The sequence below is a fragment of the Myotis myotis genome, unplaced genomic scaffold, assembly GCF_014108235.1.
Source record: "Myotis myotis isolate mMyoMyo1 unplaced genomic scaffold, mMyoMyo1.p scaffold_m19_p_2, whole genome shotgun sequence".
NCBI lineage: Eukaryota > Metazoa > Chordata > Mammalia > Chiroptera > Vespertilionidae > Myotis > Myotis myotis.
In genome coordinates this window covers 170,636,895-170,658,919 of record NW_023416324.1, presented here as the reverse complement: position 1 = coordinate 170,658,919, position 22,025 = coordinate 170,636,895, and the positions used below count along the sequence as shown (strand labels likewise).

The 22,025-nt window shown below is 37.8% G+C and overlaps 1 protein-coding gene across 9 annotated transcripts in view; it reads left to right on the top strand.

The window, feature by feature from the left end:
- The window catches only part of LOC118675946 (LIM domain containing preferred translocation partner in lipoma), a 665,496-nt gene that overhangs the window by 225,509 nt on the left and 417,962 nt on the right, over nt 1-22,025 (top strand). For 8 of the 9 annotated variants that reach the window (XM_036348974.1, XM_036348968.1, XM_036348971.1 and 5 more), the window contains one exon: nt 12,581-12,782. In XM_036348974.1, coding sequence (XP_036204867.1) covers nt 12,590-12,782 — 193 coding nt within the window. In that variant the 5' untranslated portion in view covers nt 12,581-12,589. Of the gene's footprint in view, nt 1-3,580; nt 3,761-12,580; nt 12,783-22,025 lie in introns of all 9 variants that reach the window. The other variant, XM_036348973.1, reaches the window with a different exon arrangement.

Genomic DNA, 22,025 nt, shown 5'->3' with positions numbered 1-22,025 from the left:
AACAATTTGGATATTAAACTTCTCTATTGGTAACTGTGATGTCTTTAGCTACTACCTTAAAAATGTTTACAGTAAGTGTATGTTTTGTTTCCCAAGAATATTAGCCAATTCAGTACATTCTTCACATATTGTGTTGGTTTTTTTGTTTGTTTGTTTGTTTTTGCATGGTGGCCAATAATTGATAAAAATGCAGAAGGTACAACACCCAAACTCATCGAGATAAATTTAAAAGGGAATAACATTCACTGATGTCATTCTGAAACTCATCTGAAACTGCCTGGCTTGCTTTCACGCAACTGCCATTGGTCATTGCATATAGTTTTTGTCTCTGTTTCAAAATCTTGAAATAAAAGGGAACAACTTCCAATATGACTTAAGAAAAGGGTCACCCATTAAAAATGGTTTCAATTGTTTTGCTATTAAATGTGAAATTGCAAAACTAGCTTCTCTTACATAATTTGAATTTATAACTCATTCTTATGAGAAGCTTGTCTGTTTTTTAATACCATTTCAGATACTGAGAACTTTCTCAGGCTCTTGGATTGGTGTTAAAACAATTTTTTATTTTTTATTTTAGAAAATAAAATGCATGAAGTGGAATTTCTTTGTTTTCTAAACCATTATTCTCATGGTCGTGAAGGTTGAAAATTTGTCTCTCTTCTCTCTTTTTATTTTCCTAATATTTGGGCATTTTTATTTAACAATGTCATTATACTTTAACCTTAGAATGAAGAAAATTTTGGGTTTAACAAAAATTTAATATGACAATTAAGTATTAGAAAAACAAAGATTAAATTAGAAACTTTATAATAATATCATTACATAAATTCAATAACATTAATTCAAATTACAGTGTCCAAACTCTTATGCATAGCCTGTAAGCTAGTTTATGACCAGTTGTTGTGACAATAGAGTACAAACAGCACAATTGACAGGTGACAGTCTTATGCACAATATGATGTTCAGAAGGCTGAAGTATAATAGTTAGCTCTATGTATTGTTGTTATGATTGCTCTTAGCAATTTATGTTACCTGAATAAACATTGCTTCACAGAGTCACATGTAGTATTGTCAGATATAAATATGGCCTGAGATTTGTCAAAAGTGGACTGATTTGCTCTAGCCAGTTTGACTCAGTGGGTGGAGCATCAGCCCATGGACTGAAGGGTCCTGGGTTTGATTATGGGCAAGGGCTCATATCTCCATCACAGGCTCCTTCTCCACCCAGGTACAGGAGCATATGTGAGGCAACCAATAGATGTGTCTCTCTCACATTGATGATTTTCTCTCTCTCCCTCTCTCTCCCTTCCAGTCTTTCTAAGAGTTAATGGAAGCTCTTTATCTGACCCTCAATTCTAAATTAGAGCTTTGCTAGGTAGAGTAATCTTGGTTATAGGTTCTTGTTATTCACCACTTCGAATATTTCTTGCCACTCCCTTCTGTCCTGCAAAATTTCTGTTGAGAAATCAGCTGACAGTCCTATGGGCACTCCCTTGTATATAACTAACTACTTTTCTCTTGATGCTTTAAAGATTCTCTTTGTCTTTAACTATCACTACCAAACTAGTATTACATGAAATGTTGAAGGGTATTCTTTAAGAAGAGGAAGAAGAAGAAGAAAAAAAAGATAAAAATTATGAACAATAAAATGGTAATAAATATATATCTATCAACAATTGAATCTAAAAATCAAAATAAACAAACAAGAAATCTAATGAACAAAATAAACTGATAAATAAAATAGAATCAGAGGCATGGACACATGAAACAGACTGGTGAACTGCTGGGGTCCCACCCCAGCAGGTCCAGGGTTCCCCAATAGTGTGGATGGAGTCGGCGAAGAAGGAATGACACAGAGACAGCGTTCAGTTGATCAGCAGCCTAGCCAGGATCTCTAGCCAGGATCTCCAGCCAAGTTCTGGTCTGGATCTCCAGAGAGGTTCTGGTTCGGATCTCCAGCCAGGTTCTGTGTCCATGTTCTCTTGCTAGGTTCTCCAGCCAGGTTCTGTCCAGGTTCTCCAGCCAGGTTCAGTTACCAGGGTCTAGTCAGGTTCTCTTGCCAATTTCTGTAGTCAGGTTCAGTCCAGGATCTTTTGCCATGTTCTCTCCAGCAAAGTTCTGTCTCTAGGTCCTGTGTAGGTTCTGTCTTCTAAGTTCTGACTTCTAAGTTGTGTGTGTAGGTTCTGTCTTCTAAGTTCTGTGTTCTAAGTTCTGTGTTCTAAGTTCTGTGTCTTGCTGTCTTGTTACATCTGTATTTATACCAGTTGATTCAATCCTATCAATCTCTATTACAAAGGTTAGGGCATTTCTTATCTCCATTCCAGGGAGTAAAGATTATGTAGCTTAAGCATGATTGTTCATAGTTAAAGTGATTAATTACCCGCCTGGCACTTAGTTGAGGGGTTTTATTCCCTTCCTAACTTCAGGGGAAAATCCCTACCTGGGAAAACAACCTTTCTCAGAGAGGAGACCTTGGTTAAAACACATAGTGCCAAGGTGAGCAAACATATTAAGAACAGTATGCCATATATGCCAGGTCCTTTGAAACAGCAAGGATGGACCGGCTCCCGGCAGTGAACCTCAGAGGGAAGAGGGTTGGGGAGTGGAAAGAGATTAACCAAAGGTCTTACCTATGGGCACAGACAGTATAGTGGTGGAAGCCTGGCATGGGGTAGGAACCGGGTGGAGGGGAGCAATGGGGAGAATAAGGAGGGCATCTGTAATACTCTCAAAAATAAAGATTTAAAAAATAAAGGAAAAATAAATAAAAAAGAAAATCAATGGAAAAATATCCTCATGTGAGGATAAAAAAGAAAAAAGTGGACTTATTCATTGAAGACAAAATTAAATATTTCTACTTTTGCAACTTATATCTAAAATAGAATTATTTTTCTTCTATTTTGTTTACTTTTACTGGGTTACCAACATGAATTTACAATAAAGGAAAATATAAACAAAATTATTAAAAATTAAAATCTATTAAAACATCCCTCATGTGCTAATGAAATATCATGGCCCTAATGGGCACAACAGACTTGCAAACAGATAACTAAAATTCAGTGTTTGTGTGTTTTAAATCAAGTTTGAACAAGCTGTCAGGGGAATGCAGACAAGCAAGCAGCAATTACCTTGTGGACTTACCCTCTTTGCGGTGGGTTTGGAATGAGAAAATTCTAGATATTACCAAAGAGAATACCAGGCCTCATCAGAGATTACATTGGTGACTTTCCCCACTGTCACATTTTCATCCTAGTGGATGGGTAATATATAAACCAGGAGTTTAAAACCCTTATGAATAGGAACCTTGTCTTTATAAATCCAGACTTCCACTTTGAGAAGTAGTTGTGCTGAGCTCAAAAGGGCTCAAGGTATTGTTTGCCCTTTTCTCTCAGCTTCCTACAGAAAAATTATCTGTTGTTAGAATCAGAGACATAGAAGAAGCCTTCTTCAGAATACATTTTTTGAAAGCATAGCACATGCTACAGACTAGGCATACCACTGTGGAGCATAAATGTTGTTGCAAGAAGTATGTTAGAGATCATCCTCTTTTTTTTTTTTTTTTTTCTTTTGTTGTGAGTAGGAGAAATTTAAGGTCACCACAGAGGAGGACTCTGCACAGAGGGCTTAGTGGTGGAACAGCTCACATCAGACGAAGCCACCAAAGACAAAGGCCGCAGGAGGCTGGCAGAAGAGATCACTGGAGACACCTTCATTCATAGATGCATTTGAGTCTCCGAGTTGTTTGCTCTGCCTGGGCCTGGTATGTCTGGTCAGCTGCTTAGCAGCAACATCCACTCCACTGAGTGTGGTTGAGCTACTGAGCAAATGCTGCCAATGTCCATGTTAGAGAGATCATCCTCTTAATGCATATTATTTTAGAGCTGGAGAAACTGAGGTCTAGAGAGGGTAAACATTTTCTTGGTCACTCAGCCAAGTAGAACCATTGTTGTTACATGTGACCCAGTGCAAGGTTGGGGGACACATGGTTTCTGTGCTTATTTTTAATGACATGGGTGCTGACTCTTTTGGGAGGGAAACTTTTACTCCTTGTTCATTTCAGTGACTTTTACCCACTCTTTTTAGTTGTCGTCCAACAATCAAAGCTATTACTAGCTTTTTTAGTGAAATTTTTCCAATGCTAACACTTTTTGGAAGAACAACTGTGTTTGAATCCTGCCTCTGATATGTACTAGCTGCTATGTTAACTTTGATAAGCCACTTTGGCTTCTCTAAATCTTGATTTTTGAATATTCAAATTAGAAGGAACAAATTACTTCCTAAGATTTTTCCCAGCTGGGACTCTATGACCTCCTGGCATTGAATATCCTGTCGTGACTGTTGACATCATGTCTTTTCTCTTCCGTGTCTGATGGGAGCTGTGGCCACACAGACCTATTGGTTCGTCGTTGGTTTAGTTTCATTCTCTCCTTTACCTTCTCCTGAGAGTCCTGGTCTTTTTGGTATTGTTTCCCTGTCAGAGCTGATTGTTCCCTTTTCATGTGACATTCTGAATCTGAGGTGTAAGTGCAGTGTGGAGCTATGGCTCTAATTTGGCCTCTCTTCTTTATCAGAGACAATAGTTTAGTTGTCTGGACTGATGCTTCTCTCCCTTGATGCTTCTTAGTTTACCTGGGATCTTCAAATGCAGTTGGCAACCAACAGTGTTGCCACTATTGAGGATTGTGCCTTTAGCTTTAACTTGCGCTCATATTTACTTTGTGCAAGGCAGATTCTTATCCTACACTCTACACTGTACACTCTACACTCCATGGTCAGTGGGACTCCTAGAAGGTAAGGTATTTTTGTAAGAAACCTCAGCTCACTCAACTTGCAGAGTTGTAGGAGGAATCATGGAGCATGGGAGTTGGAAGGAATGGTAGCAGGCATCTAATGTTTAGTCTACAGATAGGAAGAGATACTGGGGTTCAAGGAAGTCTAGGGGATAAAATCATAGAGCCAACTAGTGACTGAGCTAGAAATTGCACCGAAGTTTATTGCATCTAAGTCCAGGGCTTTTTCCAGTATTTCCAAATGTCTCTCAGATAGTCTATATAAAGGGTTGGCATTTCTGTAGAGTTGTTCTCTAGTCACCCCTTCTGAGTAATGCCAGCTGTCCATGCAGAGAGTGGGGCACTTAGCCAGTGCTGTGCCAAAGCTGCCTGGAAAGAGAAATTGAGTGAATACATTGACATTTTCAGCCCATGGCAGGTTCTGGTGTGCCCTTCTGGCTCTCTCATCTGACCTGGTGCATCAGTGCAGGAGTGATTACATTTGCTATTCAAATAACAATTGTGTGTAATTTTCAGCCTGCCTTATTCTTTAACGTTATCTTCCCACGGTTCCATCACATGCCAGGGCATATTTGCTTTGTAATTACACTGGTAGGGACTTACCTACATCGTTTGGAAAAGATTTGCCTAAAGTACTTATTTACTCGTGCATAATAAATCTTGAGTGATACCTTGGTAATCTCTCTGAGATCAATCTTAAACTCCCTCCCACAATGGGGCAGATTGAAAAGTCAGGGAAACTGGTGACAAAAAATAAAGAAAAAGAAAAAACAAAAGGCCGTGCTTCCTCACTGATGAGGTAAGAGAAGTAGAGAGGATTTGGAATCTCCATGGATGTCTTTTGTTTTTATTGGGCGGGGGGTGAGGGGGCGGCTTGTTTTATAGTCAGGATCTTTCATGGAATCATAAGAGTGTGTGAGTAGAGATGCCATTGTACTCGTCTAAACCCACCACTTCATTTTCAGTGTTGTGTTCTTTTCAGAGGAGGACACTATGACCATAGAGAACAAAGGTTGAACTCTGACCTCATGGCATATCTAAGACTGTAAGCTGAGTCTGAATTCGGAAGATCAGGCATCCTTTAGCTGAATACCAAGATGTAGCAAAGGATGGATAGCTGTAGCCTACATAGGGAAACACATTGTATCATATTAATAGATTGTTAAGAGGACAGTTTTGGAATTCTAGGAAGGTAATAGTTTGCTATAATGTGGAAAGATAGTGAAAAAAATCAAAGTTATAGGAAAGTGCTATTTAAATATTAATTGCTTATTTAAATGAAATTGTTGCTAAGGGAAATGAATCCTAAACTTCAGTCTGCCATCAACTAGCTCTGATGTTTAAGTCATATAATACCTCAGCCCCTCATTTCTTTTATCACTAATAGTGATATTAATACCTTCAGTATCTTCAGTCTTTCTTCAGTATCATTCATTTATTCAGCAAACACTGACCAAGAGTCAGGTCTTGGTTTAACTGCCAATGGAAATTTAGGGGATAACACAACATGATTTAAAGATTATTATACATGCTCAAATTCAGTTATTCTCAGCCCTTGAAAATATATACATAAAGATCCCCAGGTGAGACTAGTATACAGACAGTTTTGAAAACCACTATTTCAAGCTTATAGCACTTATTGTTAGATGATACCACGTAATGGTTGGTTGTTTTTAAACTTTGATGAACTAAGTAAATGTTTAAAGAAGAGTACAATATTGATTTTAGGAAAGAAGGAAAACTTGAGCCAATACTAATTAGTTCTATTTATGTGACTAACAATGAGGACAGTTACTTGGTATCTCTAGAGAGTTTTAGTAGCTTTTTAGTATTTAATGTCACTTTACCTGTGGCCTGGCATTTTCTCACCTATAGAGGAAGGGTCTTGTTTACCATGTGGCCTTTTGTAGTTTTTTGTGTTCTGTTGTGCCTTGATTTTTTATGGTTAAATTATTGTCTTCATCAGTTTGTAATCCTGTGGCTCATGATGGTGTAAGTTTGATGGACTAGAATAGAGAAGACATTATGGCAGTAAGATTCAGGAACTAGTAATAGAGATAACAACAAAGTCTGTTTCTAATGGCTTCCTTTGGATTGTGGTGTTTTTCAAATAGAAGAGTGGGACCATGGTAAAAGACCATGGACTTGTGGTTGAAGACCTATGCCCAAGCTTTAGTTTTGATATTTGAGCACATTAATTCTTAAAGCCTTAGTTTCCAGATCTGGTAAATGTGGATAATGATATAATATAATGGCTATGAAGATTATGTGGCCATTGGAAAATTGCTAAGCCTATAGTAAGTGCTTAGTAAACACTTGCTATTTATTGTCAGTCTGTGGTGTTCTTGTACCTGCTGAACAACTAGGAACAGACAGACAAGCAATAGAGAGGTTAATAATGGAAACTTCTTCAGTTCTTCTTAATGTATTTGCATTTGACTGCAGTTCCTAAAAGACCAGTGGTTGGGTGCCCCAGCTCCTTGACTCCCTTAAGTAGCAGGCATTTTGCTGAGCGAACTGCTATCTCTCTTGTTCTCTTCTCATGTTTGTCTATTTTCAGAGCTTCTGTGGAGATCTTCCCTTTCACTTCTTGCTTTCATGATGATTACAAACTTAGAGTGAAACTGATCTAGAACCAGAGGAAGTAAGAGCAGGGCAAGTTTTGGTCCAGCAAAACTAGCTCTCACCACAGCTTCTTTGTATTTACATTGGGTGTCTCTCTGAGAAGCTAAGAAACCCCAACTGACATGTTCTAGTTTATTTCTTCACCAAACTTGTGAGGCTCCCTCAAACCCATTTGTCAAAATGAAGGGCTGTAATGAAGATTTCAGAGAAGGAAAACACTATAGAATATTAGAGGTGATTGGGACTTTACTGACATTCATTTTGCAAATGAGTATCGTTTCTTACTGAGGGTTATGCTGGCAGAGCTGAGACTGGAACTGTGGCCATAAAGACTCTATCCTATTTTTTTGCCTTCCTTGGATCCATCCTGCATGGATTAACTTTCCTTACCTTCAATTTTCACTCTTATTACATTCCTGTTCAAAGATAAAAGTTCTAGCTTCTTATTTCTCTATATAAGACCTTTCATGCACAAGCTTATTTTATCTTCCAAACCTTTTCCCTAAGCATTCTTCATGAGCCCCTCATTTTAGTACAAGTGGGCTGCTCCTTGCCTCACAGAAATGCCTTGTTTCTTCCTTGAGTTCACTGTATTTCCAAGCGTTATCCTTGTTGCTCCATTTACCTTTTAGAACCATCTAGCTTCAAATACCCTGATTTTTTTGTATGCTTTGTGTTTTTTTGTCTTTCTCTTGTCACATATATAAATATATCTGCCTCAGGTAGGCTTTAAGCTTCTTGAGAACAGGATGGAATTTGATTCACCTGAATACAGGATGAAAATCTGATTTATCTCAAGCTCCAGTGCCAGACTCATACATATATTCATTTATTAAATTAACAGACATTTGTTTTTGAGTACCTATCATGTATTAGGCCCTGGGATTGGAGAATGATAATTACTTCTCCTCTCAAGGATTCAATAATTTAGTTTGAGATACAGAGGAACCGAGAGGCAGAGTGATGTGTGATGGGTATGGGGTACAGTGTGGTATTCCAGGTACCATGGGAGTGGAGTAAGAGGGTGTGTAACTTGAACTGGAGGATGGAGAACAGGGATTATGTCTTTAAGGACTAGTAAGAAGTGATGCTCAGGATCTAAATGATGCATCATAGATAGACATCATTTTTAATAGAGAGTTAGCTTGGTTGAAAGGGATTTAGTAGAATTTAGTAGATTTAGTAGAATTTCCAGCAGAATATAAGTGCTGAGAAATGACCTTAAAAGATGCATAACACCTATACAATTATAGAAGTGATTGGAAATATGACTAAGATCTATTATTTAAGAAATTGTTATATCTAGATGACTTTACAATGAAATCTGATAAACCTTTAAAGACCACATCATTTAATTCTCATCATTAAACTAATATAAAGAATAGAAAAGGGTGAGGAACCCTCATATCTAAACTTAGTAATGATAAGTAAAGCAAGTAGAGAAAGACACAACAGAACAATCTTATAATTATATGTACAAAAAATCTGTAAAAGATATCCTTTTAATTCATTGACACATCAAAACACTGCAACTGAGATTGGATAGGACTTTTTTCTAGAAGTGCAAAGCTGGTTCAATTTCTGGAAATCTAGCAACATGATTCATTATATTGCTAAATTAAGGGAGGAAAAAAGAGATTAATATATTAATGGATGTTAAGGAAGGAGATAGATTATAGAAAGGGATGAGTAACCAAGGAGATAAGCATTCATTCACTTAGCCATTCATGCATAGCATATTTTTATAAGAGCTTCCTAACCAGGCAGCCCTGGTATAGTGAGACCACTAAGGAGCTTCCAGCTTATTAAAGCAGATCAGCAGGTGAAAAAATAGCTTCTGTGTGGACTGTTCTAAGTATGAAACAAATACTAGAACACCCTAGAATTAAGCTACTCATTTTGGGGATAAATTTTTATAGCATCAGGGATGTTTGAGCTGGGTCAAGATTTAAAAAAAAAGGCTCAGTAGAAAGTAAAGGCTGTGAAATGACATTGTAGCAGTGAGCACAGCATGAGCAAAGTGCAAGGTCATGAACATTCATTATAAATCCTGGGAATGATGTCACTGGGCCACTATTGACATTCTGAAGAATGATAGGAGAAGATGCTGTGAAGATCATCTGCAACAGAGACTTGGCCAGACCCTGGCATTCAGAGGAGGTGGAGCCTCCATGGGGAGGGCAGTGTGGGGGTAATAGATGGTGCTGTGGAAGGCAGAAAAGATGGTGGAGTCAGTGGTTTCCATATAGATGCTTAAGTTTACATTGTTCACACTCTCCCAGAAAGATTCCACAGTCAGCTGGCAATGTGGGATTGCTCTGGAAATGTGCTTCTTTGCTTTTAAAATCATTGCATCCTATATTAACCCGTTTTTTAAAAGTTTCCATTTTGAAATATCTTTAGAGTTACAGAGAAGTGGCAAGGATAATATTAACCCATTAAAAAATGTACAAATAAAGTTTATACTACAAAAGTGCACTGTGCATTAAAATTTCCAAACCTTTATTTTACTCTACTTGTTCCCCACTTATACTCACTTGAGTCATGTTGAAAGCAGAACAGACTCTTTTATCCCTTTTTAGTAGAAGACCAAGAATCAATTTAAAAATTAAAATAAATAAAAACCAAAATTAGTGTTCCTCAAACCTGAGTGATGGATGTGGTTTTGGTTTCTTTTCTTTTCTTTTCTTTTCTTTTCTTTTCTTTTCTTTTCTTTTCTTTTCTTTTCTTTTCTTTTCTTTTCTTTTCTCCTTTTCTTTCTTTTCTTTTCTTTTCTTTTCTTTTCTTTTCTTTTCTTTTCTTTTCTTTTCTTTTCTTTTCTTTTGTTTCCTTTTCTGTTTTCTCTTCTCTTCTCTTCTCTTCTCTTCTCTTCTCTTCTCTTCTCTTCTCTTCTTTCTCTTCTCTTCTTCTCTTCTCTTCTTTTCTTTTTTGTTTTCTTTTCTTATCTCAAATGATTCTAAATATGCACCTAGAATTTAACAACCATGAGTAAGCCAGCTGTTCAAGGATGTTTTTCTACATTGGTTTTGTGCTAGGCCTTGCAATGATGATTTAGGAATTTGTAAAATATGCTCCCTGCCCTTTTCAGGGACTCACCATTTAGTAAATGTATATGTGTACAGCGTGTACACAGGATACAAGGGGCGGAGGGTGGTAGAGGGAGGGAAGAAAGGCCCTGTAACCAAACTGAAAAGCTAGTGTCTGGATTCACTAACAAAACCCTCTTGATTGTCAATTTAAAGTCCTTTTCATTGATATTAATGTTATTTTCTTTTTTTAAAAAATCCTCACCTGAGGATATGTTTTTTATTGATTTTAGAGAGAGGAAGAGAGAGAGAGAAATATTGATGCATGTGAGAAACATCGATCAGTTGCCTCTTGTATGTGCCCCTACCAGGAATCAAACCCTCAACCTAGCTAGGTGCCCTGACCTGGAATTGAACCAACAACTTTTTTGGTGTATGGGTCGATGGATGTTCCAACCAACTGAGCCACCCAGCCAGGTCAATGTTATATTGCTTTTTACTGAGAAAACTATACCTCCAACAATTTGCTCTTTTTCTTCTGAATAGCACTTTACAATATATAAAGCACTTTAATATTATTATCTTTTTTTATTGCCATAAAAACTTGGAGGAGGAGTTGAGGAGGACAGAGTTTTTATCTTAATTTTGAGGGAGTGGAAGTACCTCAGGCACCTGATAGGGCCATGGACGCTGCTCAAGATCTTGTCACTTATCCCTTGTCAGCTGATGCTAAAACCCAGGCAACACTGTACCTCTTCTTTCACGTTTACCCCATCTCTCCATTTCCATGCCACGTGCTGAGGCGTTTATTTTTTTCTGCATTTCTAGTGCGCGTTGTCTTTACAGACATCTGGAGGTAATCATGTAGCCCTCTCAATTAATTCAGCTCAATTAATAAATTACTGGGTGGATTTGGGATTGGGGCGGGTGAGGGTGCCTTCCGGGCCTCCCCGGGCTGGAGAGCTCTTGCAATTAGGTTTGGAGAGCCTTCCCCTGCAGCAGTCACTGAGCTGAGCTCAGCCCCAGCTTGCAGGCTGCCTGCAGGGGTGATTGGCTCACTCTGACACAAGAGGCATTGTTTTCCTTTCTTCACATTGTGAATTTTAATCTGATTAGAACAGTACCTGGTCTAGGCTGGTCTGTCCCCCTCCTAGTTAAGTTTTTCTTAAAGGTCCAGTGTGGTATCAGTTCAGCATAATTCTTCATGGGGCATTTCTTTGTCATGTGGAGCTGACCAGTGCATTACAGGTATTGAATATTCTGGCCCCTGACCACTAAGTGCTAGTAACTATCCTAGGCATAGTGGCAAATGGTGTTCTCATCCTCCAAGTTCCAAGTGCCCCTTGGTGGGGGGCAGAATTGCACCTGCCAGAGGGACCATTTTAAAGTATCTTGCCAAGTACTTTTTATGCCCTGTTTCAAGAATAAACTTTCGGAGGTTCCTTAGTGCCTCAATAAGTTTAAGCTCCTCAAGCTTGCAGGCAAAGCTGGCTGTGCTCTGGTTCCGTTCCACATTTTAGCTTTTACTAGCTTTTTCTTATTCCTCCTCTACCCACACTAAATGTAAGCCTGTGTACATGTAACTTTGCTAACATTGTTCAGGCCCACCCTCTACTCAGCACTTGGGCTCTGTCTGAAGGTCACTGAGTCAATGAGGCCTTCTGTTGCTAGCAAGGAGTGATCTTATTTTTTTCTGCAGCAACACTTTTTTAATCCTCACTTAGATAACTTATCACCTCATTTAGGTACATATCACCATTTAATTGGTGTGATAATTATTTGAATAGATCATTAATACAAATGAAGCTTTCTTCAACCTTATTGGTATAAGATTCTCTTACCATAGAAACTCCTCCAGGTTAGGGATTATTTCTTATTTATAGCTATTGTCTGAGGAGTGCTGGGCACTAGCATAGGTACCTGTTAGAAGAGAGGTATTTAAGATTAGTTCATCAGAGTGCTCAATTTTTCTTCTCTTCTTCTTCCCCTCTTTCATCTTCTCTCTTCTTTTGTCTTGTCAGAGAGCTTTTTCAAGATTTTATTGAATATAGATTAAAATGAAATAACAATGAATTAAGCTATGTTGCCTCGTTTTCATGCTTCCATAAAAACAACTGCATTTTTTTTTTTAAATTTCAGGTTCCAACAATGTCTCACCCATCTTGGCTGCCACCGAAAAGTACTGGTGAGCCCCTAGGCCATGTGCCTGCAAGGATGGAGACCACACATTCCTTTGGGACCCCCAGCATTTCAGTGTCTACACAACAGCCACCCAAAAAGTTTGCACCAGTAGTTGCTCCAAAGCCCAAGTACAACCCATACAAGCAACCTGGAGGTGAAGGTAAGTGTAGGTATTTCAGAGTTGGGCAGCCAAAGTGGGAGGGAGAGCTCAATATAATAAAAGTGATTGACAGCCCAATGAGTCAGATAAAGGTAGCTCAAAAATTTGTAATGTTTCTTATAGTTGGTTGACATCTAAGAACACCTAGGAACCATCTAAGCCAACTCTTCTTTTAGGGTAAAGAGAGTGAGACCTCTTATATGGCTATGGTTACACAATGAGTAAAGGCTAGAGCCAAAACTAGGACCCTGCTTTCTTCATTTGTAACTCACTGTCCTGTTGCATTATTCTCTACTTCCTCCCATTGTGCTGCAGAAATGTGTCTACCGCCCAGTGGACTCTCCCCCTTGCCATTGGACAAGTGTCTCAAACTGCTGCCATGTACTCTAAAGAGAAACCCACAGGAAGCGAACCTAATAAGACACCTAAAATTGGTTTGACTTCCCTGGCTATTTTTTTTGCTCCTCTAATCTGCTGTAGGATAAAGTTATCTTGAGAGCTCTGTGAGATCTGTATGTGTAGAAACACACTGAGCAATGTGAGTGAAGCCTTGTGTTAGGGGTTTTAATAGCAGTACATTCAGTTAACATCAAGTGGAGTTTGGAGATCTGCATGAGCTTAGCATCCTAGGCATATATATATGTGCACATTCAACCTGCTAAACCCCATAGGAAGCACAAAGAAAGCCATATTGTTTGGATGAAGTGATGCCACATTTAGCTAATCAATGTCAGCAGTTCATCCAAACTCATGAAAGAATGTGTTATAACTAACAAACAGAAGAACATTAGACTTCTGGTTGCTGAGACAGAAGCGGCAGTGAAAGAAGATTCAGCCCCCCTTTCTCTATTTTTTCCTCCCTCCCCTCATCCTGCTTTTTCAAAAAAAAAATAAAATATGGTATTCTCTCCAGGATGTTTTTACTTCCTTCTTGGATGATATTAGTGTTTTTGTTACAGCAATTTTGCGTGAAATCTTTTCACACTCCGTGATAGAGTTCAGCCTCTCTTTTCTCATTCTAGTCCTCTCCCTGCCCCCAGTCAACACTTTACTAGTCTATTAGTATTTTAGGACTGAAATCAGAAGCCTGGCCCAGATGACTAGATGTATAAGGGGGGCTGTGTACTTAGGCAGATGGTGGGGAGGCCAGTCACCCGCATGCACATGTGAGCTGTGGCTATGGGTCTTTCGGCATCTTTTCTCCAGAAAGTGCAATGTCCAGACCATCAGAGAGCTTCTGTGGAAAAACAATAAACAATGCCCTTGGCGCTCTGCTATTCCCCACCAAAGTGCCTGAAGTAACATTGACCTTGCAGGAGGTTGCAGCTTTGCAGTTAATCAGGACTCCCTGGAACTAGTTTTCTTTGCCTCATTGTTCTTCAGTGATTGCAGAACTCAGGAATGGGATCTGGAAGAGAATCCCTCCTCCCAAGAAGAGCCATATGTTGGCTTTCTTCTTCTTCTTATTATTTTTCTCAATGTTTCCCCTGTTCTGCTCACCAGGGGGATTGCTATTTTGTCTCCTAACTTTTGGGGAGAACTAAAATGGACCTCCCTCTAACATGAAAGGAATAAAGACAGGGTCCCTTATCGAGTAGAAGACAAATGTGTGAGGAAGTCTTAGTGGGTATGGGTATGACATTCGATGCACAACCAATATAGGGGGCAGGTCCTATATTAAGTGTCAGCTAATAAATGCCATGCAGGAGAGGGAGGAGAGCTGCATATAATGGTCTCCCTTAGCCTTCTTCACTCTGAATGTTATGAATTGCGGTGAGTTAGCTCTTGGGTGACTCTCCCTGCCTTGAGCTGCTCTACCTTCTTTACTGCACTGTGTGAGGTTCATGTACTATCTCTCTTGTTCTCTAGGGACACTGGTGTAATCTCTGATACTCTGCCTCTCTTAGCTCAGCTCTTTGCTTTTTCGTAACATGCCATTCCACACCTTTTATCACCTATCAAAATCTTACTTGAATCACCTTCTCCAAAGTGTCTAAGCCTGGCCTAGATCAGAAATAATCATCACTTCCTTCCCTGGGTTCCCACATATGTCTTACTCTGACTATCAAATTTCTACTTTGGTTATTTCTCTTGCTCTTACTCTGTCAGACATTGAAAATGTAGTCTGTAGGCACTGTGCTTTTTCATTATCATTCCATTGCCTTCTTTTTAACCCTATGTAGTAAGTATCTTTTTGCATAAAGAAATGTAAGCTTAGAGAGGAGAGACGTCATTCTGTATGGTTTCATGGCTACTAAGTTTTTGAAAGGAGGCCATTGTCCTTACCCAGCATGCTACACTGCTTATCCTATTCATGGCAAATGTGGCACTGGGACCCCATATGACAGAGATTCTTTCCTGTTTCCTTGTGAGAATGCAAGCTTTGTTTCCCCATTTAAGCAACAAGACATAGTTTCTCACTCGTCCTTATGTTCCTCTTGGCTCTTATTATGCTACTGTGTTTTTAGTAGGAACGATTGTGTATGGTCAAATGTATGTCTGCATGTTCTTATGTATGTATATATTTGGATGGGTGGCGGATGGCGGATGGCTGGATGGATGAAGACAGCACTCAGTGATTCTTTCCCTACAATAAACAGTTTGGAATATGAGATCCTCATGCGAAGCAGCTCAGTCTCATTTAATTTCTGAAGGTTTGATTCTTTCTTGCAATTCTGCCAATCTCTCTCTTTTTAATATAACCTTTTTTGAATACGTGAAGGAAAAAAAACGTTTCCCTTGCATACATACATTTTAAAGACAAATACGGGGAAAGGTTTATGGATATTCAGACTTTTTAAAATGCAGTTACATCTCTTCATCTGCTGTATATTATGACATAATATTTGTTAGAAGTACAAGATTTGCTTTACTTTATATTTAATTTAAATGTTAGTGCATTCTTTGTTACTCAAAACATTTTTATAATTCATGTTATTTTTGCTTAAATTTTTATTCGTTTGAAAGTTTATATCCATTTTCTTTTTCATTTCTGCCCATTTAGAATGTTCTGTGCCATTAGTGAAATCCCCAGAGAGTAGGTAACAGTTTTTATTTACAGGGTGAATGGATTGTGCCATGGTCTTGTGCCTCAGCTCTCACCATCTTTTGCTGTTAATTTACATTCTCCTGAATTTCTGTCTCATAAAGTCTTTTTACTTATAGCTTAATGCAGAGATTGACCTCCAAGAACGCAATAGAAAATATAAAAGAATAGGACTAATAGAAGTCACATGGTCCACCTTTTCCTGGTGTAAATGCGAGAGCGGTAGTGCAGAGTATACATGATTTGCTCTGAGATGCACAGCCTGCTCAGGACTGAGTTGGCACTAGACCTCAGGTACTCTCTGAGCCCAGCATTACCCAGGACCTTGTATTATTTTCTAGTGAGGTCTCTTTTCACCATGCCACAACCTCTTTAGGCATCTCCTGCCATTCTTTTCATGTGTCTTCTAATTGACTTACTTGGGTATGAACCTATCTGCTTTAGCAGACTCAGGGCTTACTCCCAACAGCACCAAGCAATGTGCCTGACACATATTAGGTACTCAATTATGTTTGAGATGATAGTTAAGCCACAGAAACATAAAGCTGTTTATCCAGGCACAGGTTCTAGCTTCTCAAATACTTACTAAGCTTTATGGTTCTGCAGCTCAACCTAAGTGTTAGAGTTACTTTTAGCCTCCTTTACTCATTCCTGGAGCTTTTTAGCCCAGGAGTTGCATCACTGCTACCTTGAAGTTACCAATTACATTTCTCACCTTGGTTATTATATCTGTCATCTCTGGAGTTTGCTTTCTCATTTTTTAATTCTGACTGTGAAAGTGGAAAAGTACCCACATTTTTCCACATCAACTTATATTTATATACCATATGTTATAATTTTCTTTTATAAAGTATTCTGCGTATAATCTTTCTCTAAAGGGCTTTGGCACACTTAAGAGTGGGGTGTGATTTTTCTCCCCAGTTAGTAGCTTTTTAGGCCTTAGGGTTCTTTTATTTTATGCATACTTTTCATTGATTTTTTTTTTTTTAAACAATTTGTGTCTCCTTCCCTGTTTGGAATGCCCCTGAATTCCTAAATGCCTTGTTGTGTCCTCTACTATGTGCTTATGAATATATATATATATATATATATATATATATATATATATATATATATATATATAAAATTTTTTCTTCATACAGATTTTTCCATGTTAAGTGTCCTTGTCATTTTTATGGGATGGTTTGGGTATGCATGTATGGTTTTGTTTCATCACCTTCTATTGTAGACTAATGAGGGCAACAGGATGATGTGATTTTTCTTTTGGTCTTTAAGGTACTAGTCAGTAGTGTTCTTTATTCTATAATCTGAATCTCTGCCATCTCTACCTCAAATTTGCAAACAAACAAACTAACAAAATCCCCAAAACAAAGCCTTTGATGGCAAAACAGGGCCTAGATCTTTCTTACCAAACAAAGTGAGATTTCCTACTTTACTTATACATTATTTTCTTGAGGATTTTGAAATTTACCTGTCATTTTTTATCCTTTATTACGATAGATTACCATATGGAAGGATTTGTGAAGTTTGCATGTTTGTAAAGTTGGAGTTGTCTTGTGGCCTGGAGTTGACTTTTTCCAATCTCTAAATTTTTAAAAACATTTTAAATCTAAGATTTTTGAAAAAGTAAATCTGCAGGGTACAGACTCAATTTGACCCTTTCAGCATAATACTTTTATATTTGTACAATTCTTTATAGTTCATACCGTGCTTACATAGTGATATCGTTCAATTCTCAAAAGAAAATTCTTACTTCAGTTCTCTGAATTAGGTGGAATAGATGTTACTGCCATATTACTGAGCGGTAACCTACCGGGAGTGAAATAACTTATTCAGTAATCACATAGCTGGTAAAATAGTAGAGCTAAGCTCTGCTCTTCATATCTAGGACTCTTGATGATTTTAAAGGGTTCCATTTATTGGAGATTAGGCTAGATTGCCTTGTTCATTTTCATTCCATTATGTTATGATTCCAAGATCCTTTTTTTGAAATTAATTTCAAAATGGTTGCTCTTTCCACATGCTATTCCTACATATATTAACTTCTACATAACTATATAATATAAATAAGGCACCCGTTTTCAATTTCTGCCCAATTGTTTCATCTAGATCTATAAAGTCAGATGAGAATGGAGGAGTGACTTCTATTAAATGAAGGAGATATTACTTTATTATCATTATTTTTTGTTGTTAATCCTTATCTGAGGATATGTTTTCCATTGATTTTTTTTAAAAGAGAGTGGAAGAGAGGGGGAGAGACAGAGAGAGAGAAACATCTATGTGAGAGAGACACATCAGTTGGTTGCCTCCCACATGTGCACTGACCCCAGGGGCCGGGGATCAAGCCTGCAATTAAGATACATGTCCTTGCCCAGAATGGAACCCATGCCTTCAGTCCTTGGCTTGACCACTGAGAAAACTGGCTCGGGCAATGAAGGAGATTTTTACTAGATCTCTATGTGCATTTTTGCTACCCTAATGTTATTAACCCATTAATAATTAAATGGAAGGTGCTACTCATTGCTGGTTTGGAGTAGGAATAGTAACTAGAACAAAATACCAGTGTAAACAACTGAGTCTCCTATGATGGAGGTGGCAGCCAAGCTTATTTCCTTTCTGCATTCATGCCAAGGCCATTTTCCATGTCTTCAGAACAAAAACTTTGAGCAGAAGAACTAAGAAAGAGTTTGAAGGCTATCTAGTCCACTTCTTTCACTTGCTGGACATGGAAAGTCAGTAGGGAAGGGAAGAGAATGGCTTCCCAAAGTTACCCAAGAGCTTGGGACTGAACTGGGTCTAGACCCTAGCTTTCCTAATTGTGTTCATTCCACTGTATCTCTTTTCTCTCACATGGATGAGGCAGATTGAGGCTTGGTTCCTAGGAATTAATGAATCCTGGATCATTGATACTTGGTGGGAAATTAGCCATTAGTGATGTGTAGTAATGTAATCTGGTTAGACAGGGCATGTGCTTTCTCAACAGATAGCTAAAACATGAGGGAAATGGATGGCCACCTCTGGCAATGTAATTAACGACATTATTTGGAATGGACTTTCCCTACCATTTTTAATGTTGAGCATACAGGCCAATTTGGTGCTGCTTCTCTACTTATAGTTAGTAAAGCTTTTTTTTTTTTTTTTAAACTGGAGTAATTAGTGGTTGAAAATGTATGAGAACTGTGAACTCTGAACAGTGATACCTAAATATTTAGACCTGCTGTGTGCTCTCCAGTGTTTGGAGTCCCAGCCTCTGTTCCCTGCCATGAAAGGGAATCTAGACTGTGACTTTGGAGGAACAAATGGGAGATGTCTTCTTTATGTGTCCTGACAGTTCTGTTACATTGGCAGCAATCACAGAAGAACAATTTAAGTTTCTCAGATATTTGTTTTAATTATGCATGGACTGTCATGAGGACAGTCACATAGTCATTGAAACATTGGGAACTCTAATGGGACTTGAACTTGAGTGGCTGCCCCATTTTTTGTTCCGAGTAAGCATCATGAGCCTCATCTATTGCTGTGGTGTGCAGCACATGAGTTTTAACTTGCAGAGCCTCAAGAGGGCAAAAGGACTAGCTGTTGATTCATTAAAAGGTCAGGTATTAATTGTATGAATTAATATTGCATATTCTTGAAGAGAAAAGAACTTGTGTTTCTTTGGGTGACATCAGAGATTACGAAATATTCATGGGCCTTATTAATACTCAAAAGGGCCAAGTTTCAGCACTGACTTAATAGGGCATTTACATGCAAGCCTCAGTTTCAACCATTTGACTTTGGGCATGACACTTTACAATTCCACAAAACCTTCATTTATAAAATTAGTTAGTACTATTAATTATATTTTTTTAGTTTTTTTTTAATTTCAAGATAAATGATTTAAAATATAATGTTACATGCAATAAGCCTTAATATTTCAAGAAAAACAATCGTAATATAATAATGTTACATGCAATAAATAATAATATCTCAAGAAAACGATTTTAAATATGATAATGTTTCATGCCATAAACGCCAATTATTCAAGAAAAATGATCTTATGTACAATATTACATATCATAAACATTAATATTTCAAGAATAAGAGGATTTTAAGTATAAAAATATTACCAAAACTGTGCTAACATATTAAAAATCTGCAAATAATAAGATTACTTGTATTATATTATAGTATATTTTCCCCCCCTCTGGCTCTATTTTTGTTCATCAGTTTATGTTGTTCATTATATTCCACAAATAAGTGAGATCAGATGATATTTATCTTTCTCCAACTGGGTTATTTCGCTTAGCATGATGATTTTAAAGTCTATGGCTGCCGGCTGCCATCTTGGTTGGCAGTTAATTTTCATATTGCCCTGATTAGCTAATGGGAAAGGTAGTGAAGTTACGGCTAATTACCATCTCTCTCTTTTATTATATAGGATAATGTGCAATACTGTTGTTGCCTAATATTTTAAATCTGATCAAGTTTAATTTTTTGAGAATAAAAATAAATATAGAACCACAATAAGGTATCTCCACACACCTATTAGAACAGGAAAAAAAATCATAAAACACACTTTGAGAGGATATGGAGAAACTGGATCACTCATACATTGCGGCAGGAATGTGTAAAATGGGATAACCATTCTGAAAAACTCTTTGGTAGTTTTTTACCAAAATAAACATGTACTAAGCATATGATTCAGCAGTTATACTTCTGGACCTTTAATCCAGAGATATGAAATGTTATCTTCACACATGAACCTGTACATGAATGTTCATAGCAACTTTTTTATAATGGCAAAATAATAGAAAAAAAAAAATCCAAATGACCTTCAATGGGTAAATGTTTAAACAAATTCTGGTACATCCATATAATGGAATATTACTATTCATCAATAAAAATGAATGAATTATTAATGCATGCAACAGCCTGGTTTGACTTTATGGGCTTATGCTTAATAAAAAAAAATAAGTCAATCTAAAGGTTACATATACTGTATGATTCCATTTATAAGACATTCTTGAAATGACAAAACTCTAGAGAGGGAGAACAGATTAGTGGTTGCTAGGGGACAGGAATGGGGAATAGAGAGGGATAGGGAGTGGGTGTTCAAACCAAGGAAAAGCCACAGGGAGCCTTTTTGTGGTGGTGGAACAGTTCTCTATCTTGGTTGTAGTGGTAGCTACATGAATCTATACATGAAATAAAATTGCAAAGGATTATAAACACCCTCAAATGAATGCAGGTTAAAAATGAAAACCAAACAAGGGCTAGTTATCAGTAATATAGCAATGCCAGTTTTCTGGCTTTGATATTGTGTTATATCTATATCAGATGTTGCTATTGGGAGAAGCTGAGTGAGCAGTACATGGGAGTCTTTGTACTATTTTTACAATTTCTGTTTAGTCTGTATTTTAAAATAAAAAGTTGAATAATAATAAGATCAATACATCATATAGATTTCCTAATGATTTCTTCTCCGTCCCAACATGCCATCTTCATGCACACCAAATTTCCTACACTATACTTTGAAGATCACTATTTTTTTTAAAAAAATATTTTATTGTTTAAAGTATTACAAATAATAGTACATATGTCTCCTTTTTTCCCCCATTGACCTTCCTCTGGCCTCCTCTACCCCTGGCACATGGCACATGCCCTCACCCCCACTCCCACTCCTGCCAACCCTCCCCAGCCTTCCTGCTGTAGTTGGACAGTCTGTTCTGTTTGATGCTTCTTTGCCTCTGTGTCTGTTTTTGTTCATCACTTTATAATGTTCTGAAGATCACTATTAATGTATGGTTTATACCAGCCGTTTTCAAAGCTGGCCACTCATCAGAAAAACTAGGGGAACATTCATTTAACAAAGAAAAACAACAACAACAATTTCTAGGGTTCCTCTTTGTTGTACAGAATCAGAATCAGGACATGGCCCTAGGAACCTGCACCAAAATAAAAGTCCCATATCATTCTGATTAATGATTAACAAAGGCTCAGGAACCATTTGGTTATTTCAATAACTCCAGCATCCAGTGTTTTAATGCCCTAGAACCTTCTTCTCCAAGTCCTATGGGTACTCACTCTCTGCTTAGTTATTAACTATGCTTTGAAAGTCTTAGACATCTTTTATCCTATAAACAATGTAGAGATTCAGGGACTGAAATCATCCTTCATGTTGCTATGCTTTTCCTCTGTGCTTTCATCATAAACAC